Source organism: Dendrobium catenatum, unplaced genomic scaffold, assembly GCF_001605985.2.
Source record: "Dendrobium catenatum unplaced genomic scaffold, ASM160598v2 fragScaff_scaffold_123, whole genome shotgun sequence".
NCBI lineage: Eukaryota > Viridiplantae > Streptophyta > Magnoliopsida > Asparagales > Orchidaceae > Dendrobium > Dendrobium catenatum.
The window spans coordinates 975,128-995,764 of NW_021318585.1; the positions used below are offsets into that span (position 1 = coordinate 975,128).

Below are 20,637 nucleotides of genomic sequence, written 5' to 3' on the forward strand. Positions count from 1 at the left end.
CCTGATTTCGTCCAGACGAACCATACAGCCAAAACTGATTTTCTGCACAACCTGTACCGATCGTCCCGGACGATCCAACTTCGTCCCGGACGAACCTGGAGCAAAAACTGATATTACATGCTCTATGTCTGTTGTTAACTTGCTAGCTTGTGACCCCAAATCCTCTAGGTCTGAAGTGCTCAATTCCATTCTTAAGTATTTTCAGGATCTATATAACCCCTCTCCCCTTCTAATATGAATATGGTGATTTTCCCTGTGGGTGTTCCTCTTCCGGATTGCTATGTTAGTTCTATCATCTCTTATGTCACGGATGATGAAATCAAAACAGATGTTTTTAAAGGCTCTTCCAATTCTGCTCCGGGCCCGGATGGATTCAACTTTTACTTCTACAAATCAGCATGACACATCATAGGTCCTTCTATTTGCAAAGCCATCATATCATTTTTTCTAAAAGGGTATATGCCTCCTGGGGTAAAATCAACAGCACTTGCTATTATTCTTAAACATAAAAATGCTGCTACTATTTCTGATTATAGGCCTATTGCTCTTTGCAATACACTATATAAAATCATTGCTAAGATAATTGCTGCTAGACTTAACCAAATTATGCCGATTATTATTAAAGATAATCAAGCTAGATTTATTAAATCCAGAATTTATACTGATAACATTTTGCTTGCCAAGGATATTCTCCATTCATATAGCAGAAGGGGAGGAAGTAATATGTTCTGTGCCAAAATTGACATTAAAAAAGCCTTTGACTAAGTGTCAAGGGAATTTTTATAAGGCCGTATGGTTCAAAAAAGTTTTCCTAACCTTTTTCATTAGCTGGATTAAAGCTTGTATTACTGATGTGAATTTCTCCATTGTCATTAATAGTGCTCTGGAAGGCTATTTTCCGTCCACTGCTGGACTTAGACAAGGGTGTCCTCTCAGTCCTTACCTCTTTTGTTTGGTCATGGATGCGTTTTCGAATCTTCTTGAGGAGAGATGTTTTAAAGGCTTTAAGTATGATGATTTTTATCTTTCTCATCTTCTATATGCGGATGATGTATTGATTTTTGGGGAGGCTAACATAGACAACTGCAACAAATTAGCCATCATTCTTAGTGAATTTGCTAATGCTTCTGGATTACATGTTAATTTTGATAAATGCTCTATCATGTTTTCTAAAAACCAGAAGAATCAGGACAAAATATGCCAAGCTCTCTCTATTTTCAAAATTTGTCATAAGATCACCTATCTTGGTATCCCTTTATCATTTTACAAGCTCAAAATTGAAGATTTTTTGCCTCTTGGATAATATTCATAAGAAGTTGACTGGGTGGAAGGCTAACTTGTTATCTTTGGAGGGTAGGCTGCAATACCTCAAATTTACCATTCAAAATACTATCTCCTATTGGATAAGAGGCTCTATTTTACCTAAAACTGTTCATAAATTGTTCAAGAAATCTTTTTCTAGATTCTTGTTCTTTGGGGATATTGATTGTGGTAAAAAATTGCACATAATTTCTTGGGATAAAGTTTGCATCCCAAAACACAAAGGAGGCTTAGGTATTCCGTTCATTGTTGCTCTGCAATTTGGTTACAATTGCTCGGTTATTTACAAAATGTATAACTGTTATTCTCCTCTCTCCACGTGGCTCTCTTGCTACTACACTTCCCCGTGAAAGCCTCCTCACTCTAAAGCCTCTAAAATTTGGATCTATGTTTGTAAGACTGCTGCTATTGTCAAACCCAAGTTTCAGTTTAATATTTTGCATAATGCTCCAATATCTTTTCACTGGGATCTTTGGTGTAATAATGCAACATTAATGGATTTCTTGGGCGGGGCTTCTCTAGACCAATTTATCGCTTCTTAAGTTCCTACATTTCGAATTTGCAATTGAACCTTCCTATTACTGCTCCTTTACAGCTGAGGCATATGGTTAGCAACATCCCGATTTCTGTTTCTGGTCCTTGTTTGCTCTGGGATAATCGGAACACAATTAATTTTAGAGATTACATTGAGGAATTTTATGGTGATCTTCCTACTTGTACTTGGTCTAAGCTGGTGTGGCATAAAAAATACTGTTTGAAATACTCGGTTTTTATTTGGCTTGCTCTAGTGGGTGGTTTGAAAACTGCTAAAGCTTTGAGACAAGAAATATTCAGGCCCCGATAAACTGTAGTTTTTGTCACTCCAACATTGAAAACGTTAATCACCTCTTCTTTGAATGTCCGGTTTCTTTTTCTATTCTGAGTAGTCTCATTCCTGAGACTAGGACTTTTCTGCTTAGACCCACGATGCTACATCTTTTACAATGGCTAGATACTGTTTATGTTGGTTCTCCAACGATTAAAAATTACTTTTTGCTGATAATTGGTTGCGCTGTTTATCATATGTGGAAAGAACGGAACAATAGAAGATATGGAAGTGAAATACTTAGCACGTCTTCCCTCCTGATCAGTATTAAAAGAGTGGTTTATGGGAAAGTCTCAAAGTGGAAAAATCATGACAAACAACTTGAAAGAATTTGATATGGCTGGAAGCACTTTCAACAGGTTTTATGGCTGGATCGGATTAGCCTGGACGATGATGATGCTCCGTATGCTCGTTCGTTTATGACTACTCCTTGGATGGTCTCCGGGCAACCAGGAGCTATAGTCTGTTGCTGATTCTTTTATAAATTCTGAGTCCCGGCTAATATTCTTTGGAGCTGTTTTGGGTTACATAGTTTTGTGTTTATTTTGTTTCAGCATATCTATGCTGTTTTTTTGGAACTCTTTTGAGAGCTTACGCCCCTTCTTTTTGCTGGGCTTTTTTGGTAGTTTATAAAAATGTAATTTCTCCGCTTATTAATATATGGGCTTTGCCCAAATTTTTCCAAAAAAAAAAATAATAATAATTTACACTTTTTTACAACGTTTTGAAAATCGGACCGGACCGGCCGGTTCAACCACGAACCGATCCGGCGGGCGGTCCGGGAAGAGGAGGAAACCAGGCAATTTATTAACCGGGTAATAACCGGTTCAAAATCCGGTTGAACGGACTAACTCATGATAGAAGAAAGTGAAGGGAGAAGGGAGAGAAACTGTAGTTCGAAATTTGACGAATTCAAAATGAATCAAGGTATGTTTTTCTTCCGATTAAAGATTGTGAAAATCATCTTGTTTTAAGATCTTGAGGATTTAAGACTTATGTAAATTCATGTTTTCCGTTTCGATTTCTTTTACAAAATTATGATGCGAGTTCATGCAAAGAGTTAGAGAACTCTATGAAGTCTTACATAAGGTTGCTGAAATTGGAGATCAAATGGTCTTGATTTTACTTTTTAAAACCTCAATCTCAATTCTACGTTGATATTCATACTTATTAAGACGAATTATTGGTGACATATCGTAATATATTTGAAATGTTTGAAATTATTTGCATGAAATAAATGCAGAGATTAATATATTATTATTTTTTAATTTGATTTAAAAGTAAAATGAATATGATGAAAAGCTAAAAGATGGTGTTGCCCAACAACAAGCAGGAGGTAGCGATCTATGGTGGCCAACGGGTAGCACAATTGCGACATCGAAGGCATTGGGTAGTTGTGAGCAGTAGTAGTGAGAAGCGGCAAATGTAGATGGGCATGAGGTGATGATTGATGACAAATTGCAACTGCATTAAAAGATAATTTAATAATTTATAGATATTTAAAAATCAACTAAATTTAATGAGTTTTAAATGCACAAAATTAAATTGTTTGGTGCATTCGAAATATTTTAAACTTTTATTCTTCATTTATTTTTATTTCACTGAAAATCCCAATTTGTTTAAAGAACCCGACATGCTACGGGAGTTAAATCTTATTTGCAGCCAAACGACCCCTAAATATTATGTTATTAACGGACAGAGACAAAGTCGAGGCTGAGAACCGGAGTGAAGCTCACTCCTCTGGTCTCTGCTCTCCACCATGACCGCCCATCCGATGCGGTCGCTGAAGTCCTCTGTCGGGACTAAGAACGGCAGCAGCTTCCACGCTGGCGCTTCCTCCTTCCAACAGAGCTCTGCCGCCCGAGTTGCCGAATGCTTCGTGTTCCGCCAAGAAAAGTACTCTACCGGCCTTCACTCGTCCTGGATCAGCCGCCTCCTCTCCACCGCTACCTCCGCTGCAAGCATCCAGTACCCTGCCAACACCTCCTTAGGCGACTTTGTCCCCGGAAAGCTTAACATCTCCTCTGACGAGTCCCGCACTCCCTCTTCCTTCTTCCACAACTCTGACTCCTCCATCATCCATCGATGCCTAGGGTTCGCCCATATTAATCCGACGCCTCCGCCGCCGCTGCCGACGCAGAGGATATCGCGTGGAGATGGAGATGGCCGGCTGGTGGCAAGCTTTGGGCCGTTTAAAGTGAGGGAAATTGGTAAGAGCGCGGAAATGGTTTTTGGAACAGGAGTATTTGTGGGAGAGGAACGGGAAGGGGGAAAGGTTCGAGCTTTGAAGAGGAAGATGGAGGATGAGGCGATTGGGGGTCAGATCTCGCCATTGGTGGTTCAGTTTAGACCCTGTCTGACTAGCGGTGGTGCGGGGATTCTTGAGAAAGGAATAGCAGGTATTGATCCAGTTTCTTCATCCAGGTTGCAGGGTTCTTTTGGGCCATGGAAGGTTGAAGGCAGGCTAAAGACACCGGTTTTTGGTTCTTTTCTTGCGAGTGGCGGTTCCGTTCTAGATGATGCGAGGAGAAGAGGTCTGTTGGTTACTTGTTATTTTGCTGCGTGTGCTTTGTGGGTTATCGATGGGGAAGTATTTGAAATGTTTTTTTCCCTTTTAATTTGATTTTGTACTTTGTAGGTGCTGCATATCGTGATCTTTCTGATTATGGTTCTTTATCTAGATCATTTCGGGTGAGTTTTTTTTTTTTTTTTTTTTTTTTTTTTTTTGGTTTTTTTTTTATATCATTTTGGGTGAGTTTTTTTTTTTTTTTTTTTTTTTAATTTTGCATTTGTTCTTTAAATTGTCACTTTAGATCCGAGCTGTGGGCTAGCTGATGTGATCCGTCTCTAGGTTTGCTCTAACAAAGAAATCTCACTAGGTCCCGTCTAAAACAAAGTTAGGCTTGTTGCTGCTTAGTGTAAGCTGGCTTGATCAATTATCAATTGTAGGTTGGCTTGATGAAATACATATTCGAGTTAGTAATTTGAATTCAACCTCAATCCGATTAAAGAAAATCTTTCAATTTTAGGTTTTATTTTTAAGGCAAAATTTTATTCTGCTGTAAATATACACTTCATAAATAAATAAATATCACTAATGCACATGGAAAAACATATATGCACTAATGTAAAAGTTAAAACTTACATAAATATATTTATGCATGCATGCATTTATATAAGCATTTAAATTTCAATCCAATGTCAAGTAAACGCAATTTGAGTTGTGGCTAGCTTCCTAGTTGGCTCGTTGACTTCTTTTCGAGTTCGAGTTGAAAATTGATTCGATATTTTTGACTATCTTAATTCTTCAAGTAAAATTCACCGATCTATCTCTATATAGCTTAATTTGTTGAATATTTGAATGGTGTTTTTACATCATAATTGTTGTGGGATAGAATATACGCGGCGATAGAGTTATGATCTTACGTCTTAACGTTGCACGGATATCCAGCTCACACATAAATAGCACAAGATTTTTACTTGGAAAACCCTGGAAAGGGGAAAAACCATGGGGTCTGGCCCAGTTGAAAATGATTCCACTAGAATTTGAGTAGGTTACAGTGGGTTGACTCGCCCCCGAGTGCGATCAAATTACAAATATCAACCGTATGGTTAAAGTCAGGGGTAAATGAAAGTCCGACATCACTTGATGGTTTGGTGCAACTTCAGGGTCACCTGGTGATCTGGCAGAATTCCGGCGTCACTACGAAGTTCGGGTGTCAGTTAGTAGAACCTTGGTGTCCGTAGGTGACTCGAAAGAATTCCGGGTCCAGTGAAACTCAGGGCGTCAAGCGGTGGTCCGACAAAACTCAGGGTCTCAGGCGGTGGTCTAGCGGAACTCTGGTGTCAGACTGTCAGGTGGTGGTCCGGCAGAATTCGAGGCGTCAAGCGGTGGTCCGGCGGAGCTTAGGATGTCAGGTGCTGGTCCGGCAGAGCTTAGGACGTCAGGTGGTGGTCCAGCGGAGCTCAGGGCGTCAAGCGGTGGTCTGGCGGAGCTTAGGACGCCAGGTGGCGGTCCGACTGAGCTCAGGGCATCAAGCACTGGAGCTTAGGGCATCAAGCATTGGTCTGGCGGAGCTTAGAACGTCAGGTTGTGGCCCGACGGAGCTTAGAAAGCAGGTGGTGGTCTGGCAGAGCTTAGGACGTTAGTTGGTGGTTCGGCGGAGCTCAGGGCGTCAAGCGGTGGTCTGACGGAGCTTAGGACGTCAGTTGGTGGTCCGACGGAGCTCAGGGCATCAAGAGGTGGTTCGTCAGAGCTTAGGACGTCAGGAGGTGGTCCGGTGGAGCTCAAGGCGTCAAGTGGTGGTCCAGCGGAGCTTAGGACGTCAGGTGGTGGTCTGACGGAACTCTGGGCAGTGGTCGAGGAGGCAAGGAGGCAAGAGCGATCTCCGATCTCTCTCTTGAATCCTTTGGCTTAGGGTTCTTTTTCAAGAGGAAAGAGGGCTCTATTTATAGATTTCTTGGATTGGCATGGCCTGTAAATAGGTGGAAGATCAGGGGCAAATGGGGAGTGGTTTGCATGGACGACTAATGTTGAATCCCTTGATCGGGGACCGTTTGTTGGACATTTGAATGTCTTAGTGATATCACAATTTAGTTATCTTGGGCTCGTTGGATTTGTCTCGTCGAGTCGCTCGATTCTACTATAGGCTCGTCACGTTTGGAAACCGTTTGGTAATCCAAATTGTGGTTCGAACCTTCCAACAGTGCTTCATACCCTTGATTTGTGCCTATTTGGGCTCGGATTGGGTTGAATTTGGTATCGTTGGGTTTGTATTTTCGAGATGTTTAGTTTGACTATAAGTTTGCTGAAATTGGAGTTCGGATGATCCCAATTTTAATTTTGGAAGTTTCTAACTTGATTTTGCCTCGAGATTTGTGCCCGATCAAGATAATTTTTCGAGGATGTATCAATAACCATATTAGTTTTCTTCGTGTTCATATTTATACTGAGGGTATGTTTGGGGCTATTTTTATAGCTTTATTTTACAAATAATTTGTTAAACGTCTATTTGGCTACAACTTGAATTTTTTCTGCCGTTTTTTTTTTTCTCGTGAGAAAGAACTTTTCACAACCAGATTATTAGAGTGTTGTAGGTATAAGATAATTTATGCCTTTTTTTTTTAAGGAAAAAAGACTATAACGCACATAATAGTTTTCAAAATCTTTATTTTCTCATAAAGTTTCGCAACTAATTTTACAAAAAAATATAGTTGTCTCAAACGATCTCTTATTCTGTTTGAGTACTTTGATCCTTCTTTCATCTTAATGGCCTTTTTACAACTTGAGGGCACATTTCCTTGTTGCTTCTCCACTTTCTCTTCCATCCACCTCTTTTTAGTGTTGAATAAATTGTGGTAGGGAGGGTGGGGATAGGAAGAATGCAGAACACACATGACAGATTTGAGAATACTCAAAATAGTAAAATTACTCATTATGGAAAAGGAAAAAAAATTATCCTGCAAAATTCAAGTTGTTGAGGTGCAGGTACGAGACTCTTACTTGATGTTCGAACTGTCACCATAAACATCACATCACTTGTTGAGTTTGAGAAAATATTTGGATTGTTTGTAGTTGTATGAACCCATGGTGTTATTTTTCATTAGAAAGTGGAAATGATCATAGGTCAAAACCAAATAGAATTGGTATTTTCATTTTCAATGTGAGCATACATGAAATGCTAGATGTAAGTTTCAAACATAACATAAGAAATGCTTTGAAGCAATGAACCTTAGAAAGTATAAATTGTTTGTGTTTTTCATAATCATGTATCACCACTTTTGTGCTGACACCTTTTCCACCTTCCTTCTCCTATTCTTCCTCTTATCTTTTATTTTTAACTTGAGAGATTGAGAACTTAGGATGTGTATGTTGGTTATTTGTGAATTGAGAGAGGTTGAAGGATAGCCTTGATCTCTAGAATGTGAAAATAGGCTTATGAATCTTAGGTTAAGATACCTTGGTCAACATAAATTATAAATTTATAATGTTTTTTCTTTTTCTATAGATGGGGCTGCTAAACTAGTTAGTTTAAACTGAATGGGTAGATCTCAGCTATTGTACATGTGTTCAGATATAAGAAGAAGAGGGTGTTTATTCAGTAAAACCAAATTGAGCACGTCGTTCCCACGTTCCCATGTCGGCTACACGTTGCAATTGAGGCAATTGCTTTTCGATCCCTATAAAATGGAATTGAAACAAAAATAAGAAGTTAAGCTCACTTGCAATTGGAATTCTGGTCTCTCTCTCTCTCTCTCTCTCTCTCTCTCTCTCTCTCTCTCTCTCTCTCTCTCTCGTGATCCTGTCCAAATCCTAAACCTCCTATCTCCCCGCTCGACAATTCATACATGCCAATGGCTTTCCCGATTCCGACCTCACGTTCGAGTTCGACACCCACATGCGACACCTCCTGAACCCAACTCCACCTAGCACAGTCAAATGCGCCTATTGCCCGTCTTCCACACGCTAATGACCCGGCATGAAACGTGAACGAAACTTGCGTCGCCTGCCTGAGTGTGGCTTCTGCCTTTGCCTTACCGGCGTCTGATCAGTCTTTGAATACAACAACTGGGCTCCGAATCCGAACCCTGTGCAACCTCCCGCTTTCCTCTTGTTTGTTCGCCTCTTGTGCAAGAACGAACCCTCGGCCAGGCGAGCTACCCACCTGCGACACATCCCAAACTTGAGTTCACCTAGCACGGTCAAATGTGCCTGCTGCCCGTCTTCCAAACGCCAACGACCCATCATGAAACACGAACGAAACCTACATCGCCCACATGTGTGTGGCTTATGCCTCTGCCCTACCGGCGTCTGATCAACCTTTGACTACAACAACTAGGCCCCGAATCCGAACCCGTGCAACCTCCCTCTTTCCTCTTGTTTGTCAGCCTCCTATACAAGAACGAACCCTCGGCCATGCGAGCTACCCACCTGCGACACCTCCTGAACCCGACTCCACCTAGCACGGTCAAATGTGCCTACTACCCGTCTTCCACTTGGCAACTACCCGACATGTAACGTGAACGAAATCTGCACCGCCCGCCTGTGTGTGGCTTCCGCCTCTGCCCTACCAGAGTCTGATTAACCTTTGACTACAACAACTGGGCCCCGAATCCGAACCATGTGCAGCCTCTCACTTTCCTCTTGTTTGTCCGCCTCCTGTACCAGAACTAACCCTCGGCCATACGAGCTACCCACCTCCGTCTGCCCCCAATCCCGCCTACGACATCTGCCTCTCTCCCGTTCGGCTCTCACGACTCTCTCTCTCTCTCTCTCTCTCTCTCTTAGGTGCCCGACTCCTTTGCATTCGCCAATCAGACGAATTGATCCACCTCCCTCCATAACCGAACAATGAACAAGGCCCAATCTTCTTGTTTTTTGATTTGAAACGATGAGTGAGGAAGAAGAGGGATTTATTATATGTCATCATTATTATTAATAAAAGTAAAACTAAAAATAAAAATAATTAATAATAAGAATTATTATTATTATTAATATGCGATTGCCAAATCGGAGGCCGCGATCATTAAAATGGAGTCGAAGACTAATTCCGGGGTCGATTCTTCCCCCGAAGCCTTCGATTGTCGATTTTGATCCAATCGAGAGGACCTAAAAAGGATAAGTATTCTCCCCAACCGCCCCTCACTGGGAGGGGGTGTCAAAAGACTAATGAAATTCTAGGAAAGCGCCAAATTGCAAAAAATTTCCTAACAGTACCGCGGTCGCCAAATTAAATTATCATAAGACCTACACTGGGGTTGATTCATCCCCGAAGCTCTCGATTGTTGAATTCTATCTGGCTGGGTGGACTGGAAAGGGCAAGTGCCCTCTCGACCCCTCCTCACGAGGAGGGGATGCTGGGAGGACTACCAAACTTGCAATCCGAGAGCTTTAATTTATTTAATTAAATTTCAAATTTAAAATTTCAATTAAATTAAAATCCTTTCTTTTCAAGAATTCTCCATAGGACTTTTCTTGGAACTTTATCATATGCTTTTTTCTAAATCAATAAATATCATATGTAGATCATCCTTATTTTTTTTATATTTCTCCATCAAACCTCTTAATAAATGTATGGCTTCCATAGTCGACCTACCCGGCATGAATCCAAATTGATTTTGAGAAACATTAGTATCACGCCGCAACCTATGCTCCATAACTCGCTCTCATAATTTTAAAGTATAATAAAAAATAAAAAATACAAGTAGCAGAAATAGGGAGGGGAGAGCCACTATGGTGAAGTTATGTATTTTTGAATTATTAAAAAAAAGAAAAATCAATATTTGCATTATGCAAATCTAAGTACAATGCACACCAACTAAGTACTGAACTCCTAAAACTAAAGAAAACACCAAACACAAAGAAAAATCGCAAAAAACTCTAAGCAAACATAAACCTAGCTTTGGCTTTTCAAGCTCTTGCTCTTGGAAAACTCCAACTCCTAGCAAACTCCAGCTTTTGCAACTGCTAACCACGAACACCTGCAAACAAGTAAACAAAAGTTAGCATAGTGTGATAAACAAAGCTAGTACGGTAAGCATAACACAAGTACGGTAGATAAAAACAAGCAATGAAAATAAAACGTTGAAAGTAAAAACTGTTGTAAGTAAAACTACCACTGTAGACAAAACTAGTGCTGAAACAAAACAAGTAATCAAAACTACAACTATGAGTCAGAAGCTATTACTGTAAACAAAACACTAGTACTTGTGTCGAGGTAGTGAAAAACACAAAACTAAATATCTACTGCTAAAGCCCTGCTAAACTAATTCCCTGCTAACCTAAGTTCACCCAGCAACTTCTAATAGCGGTCGTAAGGTCTACTTTAGTTAATGCGTTAGGGAAATCCCTAGGTAAAAGTTACATAACCCTAAATCCCACTTACGGGCCACTTCTAAGTGAAGCAGTAAGACCTGCATGCTAGGAAAACTTCTAAGTGAACAACACTAAACCCAAACCTACAGGCTACTTCCGAGAGAAGCTGTAAGACCTGCTGTACTGGTTACTTCCAATGGACAATGCAACACCCAACTTTTCAAACGTACATAATACTTTCAAGGGAAGCCGTAGGACCTGTTGTACGGGCTACTTTTACTGAAACTCGCCCTGACTCAAAGCCAAATCAATAAGACCTATATTCAATCACATCGGTTTACTCGGGATCCCTGAGAGGAGGCAACGCATAACTACTAATATGATTTCCTGTGCTCTACGATCAATGATTGTTAATGTTCATAGACTAAAAACTATGATATTCCTGGAATGACAGAACCATGAGATCTTGATCGATTCTACCTTTATCCCCCACAAATAAGATTATAACACTTGCATTGCTTGCACATCTAAATGTTAAATCATCTTTAATCGAGAGTTCTCTTTTACATGATATAAGGGATAATTAACTATAAGGGCTTGTGCTCTTAGGAAGTAAAGACCTAAATCTAAATAAACCCGATACCACTGTAAGGTGAAATCTGGTTAAGTACAATATGTCTTAAGGAAAATGAAATCTTATGGTTGCAAAGCAGGCTTCATGCTTATGTATCGTTTTTCTTGAGTGAACAACATGTTTGTGTTTCCAATCCATGTTGGTTATAATGATGATTTCCTTCCTTCAAACTTGTAAAATGATTTGCATTTGGGTTTGGCTGCTAAATACTCGACATATTTGTGGCTCTACGTACATGACCTCCATTGCTGATCTTCCTCTTCTGATGGCGTTCTGCTTGCCCCTCTCGCCTCTATACTATTGGAGACTTGACAAGAGTGTAATACTGGACAACAAACTAACAATTGGATTCTTCTCCTGGATTTTTGAAAATAGCAATTCAAACTTTTTCTTTTCTAAATGCAAGCACCCTCGCTATTTTTACACGTGACATTAAATAATTTCTATCATGATTTTATTTTTTGGCAAAAAAAAAAAAAAAAAAAAAAAAAAAAAAAAAAAAAAACAGTGCAGTAGCACACAAAATAACAGAGCATTAACACTTGGAAAGGTGAGAAGTTTTTATAATATCGTCACAGTTAGTATGCTAACCATCACTATAGCTACAATATTGTTACATGCGACTTTTTGTGGTGATCATGTCGGCACTGAGAAGAATTTTTTATATTCAATCATTTGATTTCTAGTTCATAATGGAGACAACCAAAGTATTATTTAGTTTCCCCCCTATGAATGATATATTCTTTATGATCCTTAGTCAACCTCATAGAATTATAAAAGTTCACAATAAGAGGTTAGAAATGTTGCAATCTAGGATTCATAGCTTGTGATTTTGATTAAACAAATATTACTGATTGAATTTTTATTTCTCTTAGCATATGTATTGCATGTTATTTTTTTGTGTACTAACATTTCGGTGTATGCTAAATTGACGACCGTGCACACATAAAGAGGGGAGTGAGAAAAGTGAGTTGAAATTATTTTTGAACTAATCGTACCATATGATTTAGATTGTACTATACGATCAAGTATATGAAAAATCAGCTTTAAGGACTAAATTTATAATTGTATTGTACGTTGTTGATCATATTGTACGATTCGTTTCCATCAGGAAACCCAAGCCGCCAGATCATTTAAGTATTTTGAAAATCAATTTTTGAACTAATTATACTATATGATATTTGAAATCTTACTTAAATTAATCTCCATGATTAGTCAATCAAATCAATGTTTAATTAATATGACCAATCGTACTGGACGATATAGATCGTACTGTATGACTGATAGAGATAAAATTCAATCGTCTCGAATATCGTATCGGAAGAAATCTTAATTTTTTGAACTAATCGTATAATACAATGTTAATCGTATTAGAGGAACCCTTGACATTTGAACTAAACATACAATACCATGTAAATTGTATTGTATTGGACGATTGACAGAGATGATTTCCAGTCATCTCGGTGATCGTCCTGTACGAATAGAATGAAATTGAACTAATCGTACCCTACGAACATCCAATCGTACTGTACGGTAAATCTGTTATTATCTATGTATTTGTTTTCTTTTTATTTATGATGAGAGCATCTGTGAATTTACCTTTTTGAATAATCAAGCTTATTCCAATAATGTTTTAAAATAACCTTCTTTTTGGAGAATCATTTGTTGTGTTGTTGGTTGCAGGAGGAAGGAGAGAGTTGCTATGCTCTATCTTGGTTGTTAGTTCTCTTTATAATTTTTTTTCCCAATATTAGAATTGTGGTTTTCTTGACCGTTGGCTTCATTGTAACATTTGCCACCATCTTCTGTCCAGGAGCATCCTTCATATGCTTTTTTTCACCGCCCTTGTTAGTCAAAGATTGAATTTTAGTGTTGTTGAAAGATCTGTTGTTTTAGAGAAGAGACTCTATGTTGAAGGACCAATCAGCCTCATGAAGAGTAGAACCTTAATATCTTTGATACTATGTTGAAAATTAAAGAAGAGATACATGTAGAAAATGAGAGCTTTTAATGGTTAAATTCTTTTATTTTCTATTAAAAACAAGATGCAAAGCTGTACATAAATAGGTAGATAAACAATTAGCAAGAAAAGAAACAAATATGAAAAATAATATGTTGACCTCAAAACTTGCTCCACAATTAAATTGTGGATTGAGCACGGTCAAAACGACAACTCATCATGTGAATTGAATTCATGGCATATGACCACAATGAAAATCACTCAATTGTCACCTGTTTGTGAAACACACTATGTAGATGTGCTTGGATCGTTGAAATTACTAAGGAAGGGCTTTTGTGATCGAGTTGATCGAACTCGACCAAAATGTTGGCCAACATATGTTACATCGTACAAGCTTGGTTTGAAATGCCTTGACCCAATTGGAAGTACTAAATTATCGCTTATTTTGTAAAACAAATGCGAAGTTGTACATAAATAGGTAGATAAACAATTAGCAATAAAAGAAACAAATATGAAAATCAATATGTTGACCTCAAAACTTGCTCCACAATTCAATTGTGGATCGAGCACTGGCATAATGACGGCGCATCATGTGAATTGGATTCAGGGCGTATCAATATCAATAAAAATCACTCAATTGTCACTCGTTTATGAAACACACTATGTAGATGTGCTCGAATATTTGAAATTACTAAGGAAGGGCTTATGTGGTCAATTTGGTTGAACCTGACCAAAATGGTGGCCAACATACGTTACATCGTACAAGCTTGGTTTGAAATTCACCACAATTGAAAGTACTCAATTGTCGCTCATTTCATAGAATGGAATGGGCGAATGCATCTAAAATGTCAAACTGACTCGAAATAGACACCCATTGCCCATATCACTGCATGAGAAAAAGATGGAATTTATCGATATGCATGAAGACATCACATGACGTGCGTAAGCAACGACAAAATTGCTTATTAATATTTACAAATAAATAATTTTAAAATAGATAGTTCATAATATGAATTTCATTATTAAAAAAATTATCATCATCAAAATTAGGTCGAGAGAGTCGACTTAGATTGTTTGGCCACATACAATGGCATCCTTCCGATGACCTGGTTAGGAGAATAGATGTATTAGATTTGACTTATGTCAAGAAAGTTAGAGGTAGAGCTAAAAAACTTGGTTAGAAGATATTAGAAATGATATTTCTTTATTAGATTTAAATGAGAATTTGACTCTGAACATATTACAATTGAGAAAAAGGATTCATTTAGCCTACCCCACTTAGTGGGATAAAGGCTTGATGTTGTTGTTGTATCAAAATTATGCTAAGCTGTACTCTATTAAAAAAAATTGACACTTTCTCACCATTTCAAGCTTAAATCTTTTATTTTATCGGAATATAGGATTTACACCTGAGAAACTTAAGACAATCCATTACAATTTTCATATTCAAAATTGTGAGCAATTTTAATTCTATGAAATGTACTTTATCATTATTATTTCAAACTATATTAAAAGATCAATTGGCCTAATCTGGATCTCATGCGTGTGTGAATAGAGAGAATGCTTTGATTTTTGTCAAATTTGATTTAAACTCTTGTTTAGTTGCCCTTTGTCTTGCCAATGATTCATGTTTTATTGGCTTTATCTGATTTTTTATGACTGTTTACCATGTGAATGCTTCTTTCTTAGAGTTCACCTTTTGATTGCAGGACATTCATAGTCTGCATGATAGTGTAGTACCACAGCAACCTGGTATTCAAATTCGAAAAGAAGAAGCTGAAGAACCCTTCTCATTTTGGAACATGGGGAGATTTAAAAGAGCGAACTTTGTTTCCTCAGTTTCTCCATCATTTGATTTATCTTGGAACTTTGATAGGAAGAGAAAACCAATTGCAGAACTTATTAGCTCTTCCAAGTGCCGGAGAATGTGAAAGAAGAGTACCATCTGTATTTAGAAAATGTTCGGAGCTTTTGTGGAAGCGGAGGCATTGAAGGGGACAAGAAATCTAGCTTGAGAGGAATCTGTTGTGCAAAAGGTAGGATATATGTTTATATTTATGCTACTTTGATGAATATGACTGAATATCTTTCCCAGCAGGTCATTAACAACTTCTGTTCAACCTGCTTATATAATATCTATCTGTAAAAAATCAGTTTGATCTTGAGAAATATAATGTGGTGCTTGCTAGCTCCCTTGAGCTTTGAACTGAAGATGGGAAATGTAGTGGTACTGCTGTAATGTCTATAGCAGGACAGCTTTATGCTTTATGTTTCAAGGAAAAAAAAAAGGTGGTGCTTTGATTAGCAGAGTACTGGAAGATAAGTTGATGAAATGTAATATTTTACGCTTTTGGAGAAATTATTATGTGCAGAGACCGAATGCAGAACGTCTTCCAGAGACCAACCAAAATATATAACGTCAGCGGCACCGAGCCACAGTACCGAGCGGTATCGAGCTGCAATACCGAACACAAGGGTTGACTTGGTATATTCTGGTTGGTCTCTGGACGGCTTTTGGCGTCCGCACAGAATAATTAATCGTGCTTTGGGGAATTGTTTGCTGGTGGGATGTTGTGTGATGAAGGACTTCTTTTTGTTCCTAATATGACAGTTGTTGGATCTCAACTGCTTAGATATATATAGTAAGGTTGATATTGAGTCGAGTTTGTGAGACAGTGGGTGAGTTTTTAAACTCAAAATCTCCAATCAATTTATAGTTCAAGTGGAAGTGCTCTACTTCCCAGCTGATTTGAGTCAACCAAATGAAGTTATGTAAGATCTGTAGATGTGTGAGGATGTATGTAAAATGCTTGTATGTTTGTGTATATCATGCATTGATTGAGTAAGATTGTTAGTAAATTTTGAGTGATTCGAGTCTTGGGGAATTTTTGTGAAATAATTGTATTTGTCTGTAAAATTGAATGTGAAATAATTACATAAAAATAGAGTTTTTGAATGTTTGTCTTATGTATTCTAATTTTTTTCCTCCATGAATAGTATGATAATTTTTAATGAGTATTTTGTTGTAATAAATCTTGTTGTGAAAAGCTTCGGTAGTATTTGGCTTTGCTTGGGACAATTTTTTTATTGCTTTTTAAAACAGTTTTTTAATACAAAAAATACACAAACAGTAAAAAAGCCCTCTCAAACGAAACCTTAGTCTTGTTTTTTTAATTGTGAGAAGCTCCAACAGAATTAATTGTAGGCAAAACATTATCTTGTTGTGAAAGTATATACGAAAGATTTAAAAATATATATATAAAGATTTAGGTTTCGTTTGAGGTAATTTTTTATTAATTTTTAAAATAATGTTTTAGTATAAATATTTTTTTGAACTAAAATTTTTTTAATGAAAAGTTGTTAAAAGTAATAAAAAATTTATCCCAAAGAAAACCTTAGTTAATGTAAAGCACTTGAATTTTCTAAGTAATTTCTTCGCAACTCATAACCCCCAACACAAATGAGTAAATTTTGAAAAAAATAAAAAAATAAAAAAATAATAAAAAATGAGTAAATTTTAACATATTTTTTACCTTCTTTTGCAAAAGTTAAATCAATTTCGATATATTTTAGTCTAATTTCAATTTATTCAAACTCTGCAAGAAGATAATAAAACATAATTTAGATCAAGAATTTGAATAAATTTCCAATAAGTTTGGAAAGGCTAAAATGTGTCAATCATTTTTAGAAATGATCTAATAATTTTTGCTTTTTTTTTTTTTTGGAGATTATCAAGATGGTTTGATAGTGATTTAATCATCATTTTAACTGTTAATGACGTTGGAATATGGCTCTAAAATGAGATCTAACACGAAAATTGAAATCTAAAAGCCATTAATATTAAGAGTGTGAAGCTTATTTTTAACCCTAAAAGACAAACCATAAAACATTGATAACTTTAAAAGTTTAGGGTTCTTTTTTTTTATTATTATTTCAAATATTATAGAGTAAATATATGTAACGATTGATCTCATAACTTCTGTCACTTGTCATGGACATCATTTCATTGGATCTATCTCTCACACAAGAGGACTTGTTATGCTCAACACTAAAAAAATCATCTCATCATTTTTCATTAGTATCTAATCTACTTAGGCTTTGTTTGTTTGAGCGTTTTTTTGCCTTTTCCGTTTTTGGAAACGGAGAAATTTTTTTTGTGTTGTTTGGTTCGTCAAATCACGTTCTCAATAACTCCTTTTTTTATTTTTCTGCAGTTTTGAGAAAGCTTTTTATATATGCTTTTCCGTTATAAAACTCCATTTTTTGAACTAATGTTTTTTAAAACTATCTTTTACAAAAGCACAAAAAAAACAAACAAAGCCTTAGTGGTTTCATCGTCCCCGTAATAGTCATTTGGGCTATGTTTTTCCAAAAGGATATCATCATTTTTAGCTACTCTTATAATCGCATAGTGTAGTTACCATGATCAAATCACCTACATCACTTTGAGCTACCCTATATGAATCTTTTTTTTTTTTTTTGATAGCCCTATAGCATTGAAAGACTCAATCATAGCTACCTAAAACAAATTGAACAATTATGATGGGAGTAATTCGAATGGGTAATTATGAGAAAATTCTACACATTTAAGTGTTTTAACATAATAGCCTACGTCCACTGTATAGTTATAGGAAGATTCCAACATGAAGTACAAATAAATATAGAAAGTCCACCTCTTCGCAACGTGAGAGGAACAAAGGGAAGAGAAAGAAGAGGAATTTTCAAAATTGAGGTATGTGATTTATTTTAGAAATCACGAAAATAATTATGCATTCATGTACAATAATTTACAATGAAATTTTGACACACACACACGCACGCGCGCGCGAATGACAAATTTCAGCCGTTTTGATTGAATAATCTCAGGATTAACTTAGGCAATATTTTAAACATCGTACAGTACGATTATGATCGTACAGTACGATTATACAACCTTTCAAATTCAAATTTTTGCCTAATTTAATGGACGGCGGGCTTTCTAATTATAACAGATCGTACAGTACGATGTGGTGATCGTACAGTACGATTAGTTATATTCAAAAATAATTTTTCCAGGAAAAATAAAATATTTTAATTTATTTTTGTTACATCAGTTCGTACAGTACGAAATAAATTCGTACAGTATGATGAACAGAAAAGTTAAAATATTTATAATCATTTTTTGCTCCCTCTATTTGTGTGCATGATCAACAAACTAACATACATCATTACAAGACTTGACTCAATAAATGAAAATTACAGACTCATTTAATACGACCAATTCTATGCAATCTTGAGCCTTGAATCTTCAAAGAACGGTGCATGATGTACCTGAAATATTAGTCAACATAGAAAGACATATGCACTGAAAATACTAGGAGAAATAAGAGATTAATAAATATTATTTGTTATCATCAAAATCATAAACTCGGAAGCCCGAGTTGTAACAGTTTTAACATAATAGCCTACGTCCATTGTATAGTTATAGGAGGATTCCAACATGAAGTACAAATAAATATAAAAAGTCCACCTCTTCGCCACGTAAGAGGAACAAAGGGAAGAGAAAGAAGAGGAATTTTCAAAATTGAGGTATGTAATTTATTTTAGAAATCACGAAAATAAATATGCATTAATGAACAAAGAGAATAAATAAAATAATTTGCAATGGAATTTTGACACACACGCGCATGCGCGCGCACACACAATGGAAAGTCCATCTCACCATTTGTCATTAGCATCTAATCTGATTAGTGGGTTTCATCGTCCCCGCAATGGCCATTTGGGCTATATCTTTCCATAGGATATCATCAGCTTTAGCTACACCTCTTCACCACGTAAGAGGAACAAATGGGAGAGAGATGACGAATTTTCAAAATTGAGGTATGCAATTTATTTGAGAAATCAAGAAAATAAATATGCATTTATGAACAAAAAGAATAAATAAATTATTTGCAATGGAATTTTGACAAACACACACACACGCACGCGTGTGCACACACAATGGAAAGTCCATCTCACCATTTGTCATTAGTGACTAATCTACTTAGTGGGTTTCATCGTCCCCGCAATGGTCATTGGGCTATATTTTTTCATAGGATATCATCTTCTTTAGCTAATCTTATAATCACATAGTGTAGTTACCCTGATCAATTCACATACATCACTTTGAGTTACCTTATTTGAATCTTTTTTATAGCCCTATAGTATTGAAAGACTCAATCAAAGCTACCTAAAATAAATTGGACAATTAGGGTGGGAGTAATTAGAATGGGCAATTTCACATAATTTGAGAAAAGCCTACACATTTAAGTGTTTTAACATAATAGCCTACGTCCAATGTATAGTTACAGGAAGATTCCACCATGAAGTATAAATAAATATAGAAGGTCCACCTCTTCACCATGTAAGAGGAACAAAGGGGAGAGAAAGAAGAAGAATTTTAAAAATTGATGTATGTAATTTATTTGATAAACCACAAAAACAAATATGCATTCTTGAACAAAGAGAATAAATAAAATTATTTGCAATGGAATTTTGACACACACACGCATGCACATGCTATGAAATGTGTGTCTATAAGAAAGGGTGGCTAGAAATAATTGATTCAAGGTTGTTGGCGACATGTTACTTTGTACATGAGAGTGGGCCGACAAGCTTTCCTTTAAAATAAAGTTTGTGGTGTAATCCTAAATGATATAATAAGGAATGTATAAGGAGATAGATTGATATTAAATGATACACCGACGAACAAGAAGTGATGACTTATAATATAAAAGTCATCTAACATAAATAACTTATGATTGAGACTGATTCATATAGAATTGACCTATATAATTGAATATAGGAAAAACACTATGGGTAGTTGTATGTCATTTCTTCCTTATAGTGCTGACATATGAATATAATAGGAGGATATATGAGAGATTACATAAATAATGATACATGACATAATTTATATATGATACACGATATGATTGATACATGAACATGATAAGATTGATATAAGATCATATACTATATATGAATAATTGATTATAAATGATAGGAATTACATGATATATGAA

At 36.6% G+C, this 20,637-nt stretch overlaps 1 protein-coding gene across 1 annotated transcript; it reads left to right on the plus strand.

Moving 5' to 3' along the window:
- Nucleotides 1-3,870: 3,870 nt before the first annotated feature.
- Nucleotides 3,871-15,898, plus strand: LOC110098426. The gene is made up of 3 exons (XM_020825260.2): nucleotides 3,871-4,719; nucleotides 4,824-4,876; nucleotides 15,304-15,898. The coding sequence occupies exons 1-3, from the start codon at nucleotides 3,945-3,947 to the stop codon at nucleotides 15,523-15,525; spliced, it is 1,050 nt and encodes a 349-aa protein (XP_020680919.1). The 5' UTR covers nucleotides 3,871-3,944; the 3' UTR covers nucleotides 15,526-15,898.
- Nucleotides 15,899-20,637: the final 4,739 nt, after the last annotated feature.

What these genes read in the sequence shown, in the direction of transcription:
- LOC110098426 (XM_020825260.2), top strand. Translation starts at nt 3,945, where the DNA reads ATGACCGCCCATCCGATGCGGTCGCTGAAGTCCTCTGTCGGGACTAAG. An exon ending in AGATGATGCGAGGAGAAGAG is followed by an intron (nt 4,720 to 4,823) that starts GTCTGTTGGTTA and finishes TGTACTTTGTAG; the next exon opens with GTGCTGCATATCGTGATCTT. An exon ending in CTTTATCTAGATCATTTCGG is followed by an intron (nt 4,877 to 15,303) that starts GTGAGTTTTTTT and finishes TTTTGATTGCAG; the next exon opens with GACATTCATAGTCTGCATGA.